Source organism: Triticum urartu, chromosome 7A (genome assembly GCF_056163025.1).
Source record: "Triticum urartu cultivar PI428250 chromosome 7A, HENAU_Tu73, whole genome shotgun sequence".
Taxonomy (NCBI): Eukaryota; Viridiplantae; Streptophyta; class Magnoliopsida; order Poales; family Poaceae; genus Triticum; species Triticum urartu.
Genome location: NC_141879.1, coordinates 498241764 through 498252228, shown reverse-complemented (window position 1 = coordinate 498252228; position 10465 = coordinate 498241764). Strand labels below are relative to the sequence as shown.

General features: G+C 45.6%; 1 protein-coding gene across 1 annotated transcript; it reads right to left on the bottom strand.

Annotated features, from left to right (window-relative positions):
- Window positions 1-456: 456 nt before the first annotated feature.
- LOC125522777 (NAD(P)-binding Rossmann-fold superfamily protein) lies at window positions 457-1831 on the bottom strand. Its single transcript, XM_048687810.2, has 4 exons — window positions 1478-1831; window positions 1268-1384; window positions 851-1123; window positions 457-747 (listed from the first exon to the last, which is right to left on the bottom strand). Exons 1-4 carry the CDS (start codon window positions 1775-1777, stop codon window positions 580-582), a joined length of 858 nt encoding a protein of 285 aa, XP_048543767.1. The 5' UTR covers window positions 1778-1831; the 3' UTR covers window positions 457-579.
- Between the last annotated feature and the right edge of the window lie 8634 nt (window positions 1832-10465).

The window sequence follows — 10465 nt, the reverse complement described above, 5'->3', positions numbered from 1 at the left end:
TCTTTCGTTGTGTGAGAGGGTGACGTGAAAATAAACCGATGAAGTGGAGGAAGGAGACGAAAAGAAAAAAACCCAGCAAAGGTGGGAGGAGGTGCCCAAAAAAATCATGAAAGATGGAACGAAAAAAAACTGGAAGCGAGACTACCAACTGCTTCATTAGGAATAGAGATACATATCGTGCAATCATGTGGTGGTATTCTAAGATGACACAACACTCTATTCATGTATCTTCTCCCTCCGTCCCAAAATAAGTGTGTCAATCTCAGTACAACTTTGTACTAAAATTAGTACAACGTCGAGACACTTATTTTGGGACAGAAAGAGTACTATTGTGTTGCACGCCCATTTTTTATTTTCCAACGTGCAACCAATTTCCAACAATGCGGTCGAGTGGGTTCTCTTTGGCTAAACCAACACGGTAGGTTTTATACGGCAAGAAGTTCCACAGATGAAACATGGTAGGTTTTATGCTTCTGAATTCCATAGATGAACCACGACTTACAAGTTAGAACAACAACAGTTCACTGACGCCGTATTAGGCACATTACTACTAGTCCCTATCTAATCAGGCTCAAGAACTCATTTCTGTTTAATAGAAGCAAACATGTCCTTGAGGGGGCGGCTTGGAGCATCAGCTCGGGTGACAATCTCGACGACCTTGTAGGAAGACTCCTCCGGGCATAACAACGCTTCCACAGCCACTTCTGCAACCTGGTCTCTCGATATGGAGCCCTCGTAGAGAGTGTCCTGCAAATAGTTCACAGATGAACATCTTATGTTGGCTGTATGAGCAACAATCTCTCGAATAAACAAGGTTCCATGGTGAAGAAGTGTGCGTGCTATTGCTTACCTCTGGCTCCATGACAATGTTCCCGGTGGGCGGCTGTTCTGTGAGCCCTCCAGGCCTCACAATGGTGTAATTTATCCCTGATCCCCTGATGTATTTCTCCGCCTGCAGCTTCGCAACGAGCACCAAGCCGAACAGGTTGAGCACGATGTAGGCTGGATTCAGAAGCTGGCCCATCGCGGCCCCGTTCACTAAAATGGAGCTCACGAGCACGAATCTTGTAACTCCAGCCTTTCGGCACGCTTCCACGAGATTCACCGTCCCCAAGTTGTCCACCTGCAGTAGCATGATTTTCAGCTAGCTATCACTTGCAAATTGCAATAGCAAAACTGAACTCTTTACATGGGCACGAGCATGCCGGTCAGAAGTTCAGAACCATCCAGGCAAGAAAGTGAGCTCCTGCTTCGGTTGCAGACAAACCTTCCAGGGAGCGAAGGGGTCAAACGACCGCCGGAAGCCCGTCGCGCAGACGACGGCGTCGACGCCGCGCACGGCCTCGACCAGCTTGTCGGCGCCCTCCGTCACGTCGGCCCTCACCTGCAATTCGACCAGCCGACACGCGTCTCACGGCACAACAACCGGCAGCAGAGGAGTAGGAATGCGACTGTACTCAAGTAAAGATGAACTAACGAGCTGGAGGTTGGGGTCCTGGGGCAGGCTGCCGCGGGCCCTGCCCACGTTCGTCGTGCCGGCGACGACGCCGAAGCCCCTCTCCAGCAGCTTCGCCACGACGCGCTTGCCGGTTTTCCCCGTCGAGCCGGCCACGAACACGGTGGTCGTCTTCTTGGCGTCCGGAGCGCTCGCCGACGCCTGGTCCATCGTGGAGGCGGCCGGGCGGGTGACGTGGAGCTTTCGGGTGGTGGGGGAGAGGCGGGTGAGCGCGAGAGGCAGGCGGGGGCGGGCGGTGGTGGCGTGGAAAACACCGGCCATTGGTTATGTGTGGCCTGTGGGTCTGTTCGTTTGAGATGTCTGTACTCTCTAGAACCGTCTTGCTTGTTCGTTTGTGTAGTACACTTTGTTGCAGACAACTAGGGTTTGAGCATTTACAACCGGAGTATGGCAAATCCTGCCCTAAAACGCTGATCGGCTACACTTCAAATTTTCATCCCACACATCTCAATTATAGCAAACCTCAAATATATATAAAGACATGCAACACTAATCGTCTGGCTACTACATCAGAACATGTCATCGGACTAACAAAATTTGATATGTTCTATATACATACTAGTTATGGAGAAAATCATCCACGGCTGCCCTTGTCCCTTTCGACGCCCTTGCCGTCCTTCTTGCAGAAGTAGCACTCGAAAACGCAAAATGGATCCAGCTGGAGCTGTTCGTCGCTAGAGTTGTCCGACCCGCCACCGCCCTCCTCTTCTTTGGAGGGCAGTCCGTCCATGGCACGGAATGCCCGATTTTGCTCTCGTGTGAGGACGCGTGTGTTCCTTTGTTGCTGCTTCTTCATGATGCGGGCACGGATGCCTTCCTCCTCTACAACAGCGTACGCTGCCGCCTCATCTGCCACCATGTCGGCAGCGAGGCGGACCTCGGGCACTCTTATCCTCTCTTTCCCACGGCGGGCACACCGGTCCCTGTAGCACTCATACTCCGGCGGACCGGAGATGGGGTACCAAACCACAACGATCCAGCCCTGATGGATCTGAGTGCCCGTTGCGCCCACGCAATGAATTCAAGCTAGGCAGATCCCCCAACAGTCGAACGCAGTCCTCCCAGGAGAGACCGAGGGCAATGCGGACGGCCATAGCCTCCTCCATCCCACACGGGACGACACCCCAGTCGACGGATCTGGACTGGCCGGAGTCAGATTCGCTGCCCCCATGCTGGAGAAGGTCGAAGATCGTCGGACGGGAGTTTGGGGGCGGAGTAGAATGGAGTGGCTAGAGTTTGGTCTGGAGAGCGTATGGGGATGAATATATGTGGGGTCAAGTGGGCCATCGTGGGTCGACTTCGACATGGCGGACGCGCCCGGTCGCACCCAGGCCGCCCCCCCATATATCCGTCTTAGATTTGGACTAGATATAAGAGGGTGCTGGTCAGACTGGGTGTTTGAGGCGTCCGTCTGGATCTCTTTTCTTTTTGACCAGTTATTGACCTAGCCGTCCATCCAGACTTTTCCTAGTTTGGGGCGCGGCCCCCTCCCTTCCTTCTCCCCTTCCCCTCCTTTCCCCTTCTCCTAGTTGGACTAGGAAATAAGGAAACCTACTCCTACTAGGAGTAGGAATCCTACTCCCTTGGTGCGCCCCTCCTAGGGCCGGCCTCCTCCTCCCTCCCTCCTTTATATACGGGGGCAGGGGGCACCCCAAGACACACAAGTTGATCATTGATCCCTTAGCCGTGTGTGGTGCCCCCTCCACCATAATTCACCTTGACCATATCGTAGCGGTGCTTAGGCGAAACCCTGCGTCTGTAGCAACATCATCACCGTCAACACGCCGTCGTGCTGACGGAAATCTCCCGTGAAGCTCTGCTGGATCGGAGTTCGTGAGACGTCATCGAGCTGAACGTGTGCTGAACTCGGAGGTGCCGTGCGTTTGATACTTGGATCGGTCGGATCGTGAAGACATTCGACTACATCAATCGCGTTCTCATAACACTTCCGCTTATGGCCTACGAGGGTACGTGGACGATACTCTTTCCTCTCGTTGCTATGCATCACCATGATCTTGCGTGTGCGTAGGAATTTTTTTGAAATTACTACGTTCCCCAACAGTGGCATCCGAGCCAGATTTATGCGTAGATGTTATATGCACGAGTAGAACACAAGTGAGTTGTGGGCGATACAAGTCATACTGCTTACCAGCATGTCATACTTTGGTTCGACGATAGTGTTGGATGAAGCGGCCCGGACCGACATTACGCGTACGCTTACGCGAAACTGGTTCTACCGACGTGCTTTGCACACAGGTGGCTGGCGGGTGTCAGTTTCTCCAACTTTAGTTGAACCAAGTGTGGCTACGCCCGGTCCTTGAGAAGGTTAAAACAACACTAACTTGACAAACTATCGTTGTGGTTTTGATGCGTAGGTAAGAACGGTCCTTGCTCAGCCCATAGCAGCCACGTAAAACTTGTAACAACAAAGTAGAGGACGTCTAACTTATTTTTGTAGGGCATGTTGTGATGTGATATGGTCAAGACATGATGCTATAGTTTGTTGTATGAGATGATCATGTTTTGTAACCGAGTTATCGGCAACTGGCAGGAGCCATATGGTTGCCGCTTTATTGTATGCAATGCAATCGTCCTGTAATTGCTTTACTTTATCACTAAGCGGTAGCGATAGTCGTAGAAGCAATAGTTGGCGAGACGACAATGATGCTACGATGGAGATCAATGTGTCGCGCCAGTGACAATGGTGATCATGAAGGTGCTTCGGAGATGGAGATCACAAGCACAAGATGATGATGGCCATATCATATCACTTATATTGATTGCATATCTGTTATGCATCTTATTTTGCTTAGATTGACGGTAGCATTATAAGATGATCTCTCACTAAATTTTAAGGTACAAGTGTTCTCCTTGAGTATGCACCGTTGCGAAAGTTCGTCGTGCCGAGACACCACGTGATGATCGGGTGTGATAAGCTCTACGTTCGCATACAACGGGTGCAAGCCAGTTTTGCACATGCAAAATACTCGGGTTAAACTTGACGAGCCTAGCATATGCAGATATGGCCTCGGAACACTGGAGACCAAAGGTCGAGCATGAATTATATAGTAGATATGATCAACATAGTGATGTTCACCATTGAAAACTACTCCATCTCACGTGATGATCGAACATGGTTAGTTGATTTGGATCACGTGATCATTTAGATGACTAGAGGGATGTCTATCTAAGTGGGAGTTCTTAAGTAATATGATTAATTGAACTTTAATTTATCATGAACTTAGTCCTGATAGTATTTGCATAACTATGTTGTAGATCAATAGCTCGCGATGTTGCTCCCCGTTTATTTTGATATGTTCCTAGAGAAAAACTATGTTTAAAAATGTTAGTAGCAATGATGCGGACTAGCTCCGTAATCCAAGGTTTATCCTCATTGCTGCACAGAAGAATTATGTCCTTGATGCACCGCTAGGTGACAGACCGATTGTAGGAGCAAAAGCAGATGTTATGAATGTTTGGCAAGCTCAATATGATGACTACTTGATAGTTTAGTGCACCATGCTTTACGGCTTAGAATCGGGGCTTCAAAGACGTTTTTGAAACGCCACTAAGCATATGAGATGTTCCAAGAGTTGAAATTAGTATTTCAGACTCGTGCCCATGTCAAAAGGCTTAAGACCTTTGGCAAGTACTTTGCCTACAAGATGAAGGAGAATAGCTCAACTAGTGAGCATGTGTTTAGAATGTCTGAGTACTACAATCGCTTGAATCAAGTGGGAGTTAATCTTCCAGATAAGATAGTGATTGAAAAAGTTCTCTAGTCACTATCACCAAGTTACTAGAACTTCGTGATGAACTTTAATATGCAAGGGATAACGGAAACGATTCCCAAGCTCTTCGTGATGCTGAAATTGACGAAGGTAGAAATCAAGAAAGGGCATCAACTGTTGATTGTTAACAAGACCACTAGTTTCAAGAAAAGGGAAAAGGAATAGAAGGGTAACTTCAAGAAGAACGGCAAGCAAGTTTCTTCTCAAGTGAAGAAACCCAAGTCTGGACCTAAGCCTGAGACCGAGTGCTTCTACTGCAAAGGGACTGGTCACTGGAAGCGGAACTGCCCCAAGTATTTGGCGAATAAGATGGATGGCAAGGTGAACAAAGGTATATTGGATATACATGTTATTGATGTATACTTTACTAGTGTTTATAGCAACCCCTCGGTATTTGATATTAGTTCAGTTGCTAAGAGTAGTAACTTGAAACGGGAGTTGCAGAATAAACAGAGACTAGTTAAGGGTGAAGTGACGATGTGTGTTGGAAGTGGTTCCAAGAATGATATGATCATCATCACACACTCCCTATACTTTCGGGATTAGTGTTGAACCTAAATAAATGTTATTTGGTGTTTGCGTTGAGCAAGAATATGATTTGATCATGTTTATTGCAATACGTTTATTCATTTAAGTTAGAGAATAATTTTTATTCTGTTTACATGAATAAAACCTTCTATGGAAATATACCCAATGAAAATGGTTTGTTGGATCTCGATCGTAGTGATACACATATTCATAATATTAAAGCCAAAAGATACAAGGTTAATAATGACAGTGCAACTTATTTGTGGCACTGCCATTTAGGTCATATTGGTGTAAAGCGCATGAAGAAAATCCATGCTGATGGGCTTTTGGAATCACTTGATTATGAATCAGTTGATGCTTGCGAACCATGCCTCATGGGCAAGATGACTAAAAACTCCGTTCTCCGGAACAATGGAGTGAGCAACAGACTTGTTGGAAATAATACATACTGATGTATGCAGTCCGATGAGTGTTGAGGCTCGCGGAAGGTATCGTTATTTTCTGACCTTCACAGATGATTTGAGCAGATATGGGTATATCTACTTGATGAAACATAAGTCTGAAACATTTGAAAAGTTCAAAGAATTTCAGAGTGAAGTGGAAAATCATCGTAACAAGAAAATAAAGTTTCCATGATCTGATCGCAGAGGCGAATATTTGAGTTACGAGTTTGGTCTTCAGTTTAAACAATGTGGAATAGTTTCACAAACTCATGCCACCTGGAACACCACATCATAATGGTGTGTCCGAACGTCATAACCGTACTTTATTGGATATAGTACAATCTATGATGTCTCTTATTGATTTACCACTATCGTTTTGAAGTTATGCATTAGAGACAGCTGCATTCACGTTAAATAGGGCACCATCTAAATCCGTTGAGACGACACCATATGAACTGTGGTTTGGCATGAAACCAAAGTTGTCGTTTGATAAAGTTTGGGGTTGCGATGCTCATGTGAAAAAGTTTCATCCTGATAAGCTCAAACCCAAAACGAAGAAATGTGTCTTCATAGGATACCCAAAGGAGACATTTGGGTACACCTTCTATCACAGATCCGAAGGCAAGACATTCATTGCTAAGAATGGATCCTTTCTAGAGAAGGAGTATCTCTCGAAAGAAGTGAGTGGGAGGAAAAGTAGAACTTGATGAGGTAACTGTCCCTACTCCCTTATTGGAAAGTAGTTCATCACAGGAATCTGTTCCTGTGACTCCCACACCAATTAGTGAGGAAGCTAATGATGTTGATCATATAACTTCAGATCAAGTTACTACCGAACCTCGCAGGTCAACCAGAGTGAGATCCGCACCACTGTGGTACGGTAATCCTGTTCTGGAGGTCATGTTACTTGACCATGACGAACCTACGAACTATGAGGAAGCGATGATGAGCCCAGATTCCATGAAATGGCTTGAGGCCATGAAATCTGAGATGGGATTCATATATCAAACAAAGTGTGGACTTTGGTTGGCTTGCCCAATGTTCGGCGCCATAGAATATAAATGGATCTTCAAGAGGAAGACGGACGCTGATAGTAGTGTTACTATCTACAAAGCTAGACTTGTCGAAAAAAGTTTTGACAAAGTTCAAGGTGTTGACTACGATGAGATTTTCTCACTCGTAGCGATGCTTAAGTCCATCCAAATCATGTTAGCAAATTGCCACATTTTATGAAATCTGGCAAATGGATGTCAAAACTACATTCATTAATGGGTCTCTTAAAGAAGAGTTGTATATGATGCAACCAATAGGTTTTTTCGATCCTAAAGGTGCTAACAAAGTGTGCAAAGCTCCAGCGATCCATTTTTGGACTGGTGCAAGCATCTCAGAGTTGGAATATACGCTTTGATAAGTTGATCAAAGCATATAGTTTTATACATACTTGCGGTGAAACCTGTATTTACAAGAAAGTGAGTGGGAGCACTACAACATTTCTGATAAGTATGTGTGAATGACATATTGTTGATCGGAAATAATATATAATTTTCTGGAAAGCATAAAGGAGTATTTGAAAGGAGTTTTTTTTTGAAATAAAGACCTCGGTGAAGCTACTTACATATTGAGCATGAAGATCTATAGAGATAGATCAAGACGCTTGATAAGTTTTTTTTTCAATGAGTACATACCTTGACAAGATTTTGAAGTAGTTCAAAATGGAACATTCAAAGAAAGAGTTCTTTCCTGTGTTACAAGGTGTGAAATTGAGTAAGACTCAAAGCCCGACCACAGCAGAAGATAGAAAGAGAATGAAAGTCATTCCCTATGCCTCAGCCATAGGTTCTATAATGTATGCCATGCTGTGTACCAGATCTATTGTATACCCTACACTGAGTTAAGGAAGGGAGTACAATAGTGATCTAGGAGTAGATCACTGGACAACGGTCAAAATTATCCTTAGTGGAATAAGGATATGTTTCTCGATTATGGAGGTGACAAAAGGTTCGTCGTAAAGGGTTACATCGATGCAAGTTTTGACACTGATCCAGATGACTCTAAGTCTCAATCTGGATATATATTGAAAGTGGGAGCAATTAGCTAAAGTAGCTCCATGCAGAGCATTGTAGACATAGAAGTTTGCAAGATACATACGGATCTGAATTTGGTAGACCCGTTGACTAAACTTCTCTCACAAGCAAATCATGATCACACCTTAGTACTCTTTGGGTGTTAATCACATAGCGATGTGAACTAGATTATTGACTCTAGTAAATCCTTTGGGTGTTGCTCACATGACGATGTGAACTATGGGTGTTCATCACATGGCGATGTGAACTAGATTATTGACTCTAGTGCAAGTGGGAGACTGAAGGAAATATGCCCTAGAGGCAATAATAAAGTTATTATTTATTTCCTTATATCATGATAAATGTTTATTATTCATGCTAGAATTGTATTAACCGGAAACATGATACATGTGTGAATACATAGACAAACAGATTGTCACTAGTATGCCTCTACTTGACTAGCTCGTTGATCAAAGATGGTTATGTTTCCTAACCATAGACATGAGTTGTCATTTGATAAACGGGATCACATCATTAGGAGAATGATGTGATTGACTGGACCCATTTCGTCAGCTTAGCACTTGATCGTTTTAGTTTACTGCTATTGCTTTCTTCATGACTTATACATGTTCCTATGACTATGATATTATGTAACTCCCGATTACCGGAGGAACACTTTGTGTGCTATCAAACGTCACAACGTAACTGGGTGATTATAAATGTGCTCTACAGGTGTCTCCGATGGTACTTGTTGAGTTGACATAGATCAAGATTAGGATTTGTCACTCCGATTGTCGGAGAGGTATCTCTGGGCCCACTCGGTAATGCACATCACTATAAGCCTTGCAAGCATTGTAACTAATGAGTTAGTTCCGGGATGATGCATTACGGAATGAGTAAAGAGACTTGCCGGTAACGAGATTGAACTAGGTATTGAGATACCGACGATCGAATCTCGGGCAAGTAACATACCAATGATAAAGGGAACAACGTATGTTGTTATGCGGTTTGACCGATAAAGATCTTCGTAGAATATGTGGGAACCAATATGAACATCCAGGTTACGCTATTGGTTATTGACTGGAGACGTGTCTTGGTCATGTCTACATAGTTCTCTAGCCCGTAGGGTCCGCACGCTTAAAGTTCGGTGACGATCGATATTATGAGTTTATGTGATTTGATGTACCGAAGGTAGTTCAGAGTCCCGGATGAGATCGGGGACATGAAGAGGAGTCTCGAAATGGTCGAGACGTAAAGATCGATATATTGGAAGGCTATATTCGGACATCAGAAAGGTTCCGAGTGATTCGGGTATTTTTCGGAGTACCGGGGAGTCAATGGACCTTAATGGGCCTTAGTGGGAAGGAGAGGCAGCAGCCATGAGGTGGCGCACGCCACTCCCAAGCCCAGTCCGAATTGGATAAGGGGTTTGGGGCGCGGCCCCCCTCTCCCTTCCTTCTCCCCTTCCCCTCCTTTCCCCCTTCTCCTAGTTGGACTAGGAAATAAGGAAACCTACTCCTACTAGGAGCAGGAATCCTACTCCCTTAGCGCGCCCCTCCTAGGGCCGGCCTCCTCCTCCCTCCCTCCTTTTATACGGGGGCAGGGGGCACCCCAAGACACACAAGTTGATCATTGATCCCTTAGCCGTGTGCGGTGCCCCCTCCACCATAATCCACCTCGATCATATCATAGCGGTGCTTAGGCGAAGCCCTGCGTCGGTAGCAACATCATCACCGTCAACACGCCGTCATGCTGATGGAACTCTCCCGTGAAGCTTTGCTGGATCAGAGTTCGTGGGACGTCATCGAGCTGAACGTGTGCTGAACTCGGAGGTGCCGTGCGTTCGGTACTTGGATCGGTCGGATCGTTAAGACATTCGACTACATCAACCGCGTTCTCGTAGCGCTTCTGCTTACGGTCTACGAGGGTACGTGGACGATACTCTTCCCTCTCATTGCTATGCATCACCATGATCTTGCGTGTGCGTAGGAATTTTTTTGAAATTACTACATTCCCCAACACTTCGTGCCACACATGTGGGCGTTATCATTTGGGATAAAAATTGTCAAGTCTGGATGGTTTCCATCTGAGTTTGAGGCGGAGTAACTTAGAATAATAACATAC

What these genes read in the sequence shown, in the direction of transcription:
- LOC125522777 (XM_048687810.2), bottom strand. Translation starts at nt 1,777, where the DNA reads ATGGCCGGTGTTTTCCACGCCACCACCGCCCGCCCCCGCCTGCCTCTC. An exon ending in AGGACCCCAACCTCCAGCTC is followed by an intron (nt 1,385 to 1,477) that starts GTTAGTTCATCT and finishes GTCGAATTGCAG; the next exon opens with GTGAGGGCCGACGTGACGGA. An exon ending in ACATTGTCATGGAGCCAGAG is followed by an intron (nt 748 to 850) that starts GTAAGCAATAGC and finishes AACTATTTGCAG; the next exon opens with GACACTCTCTACGAGGGCTC.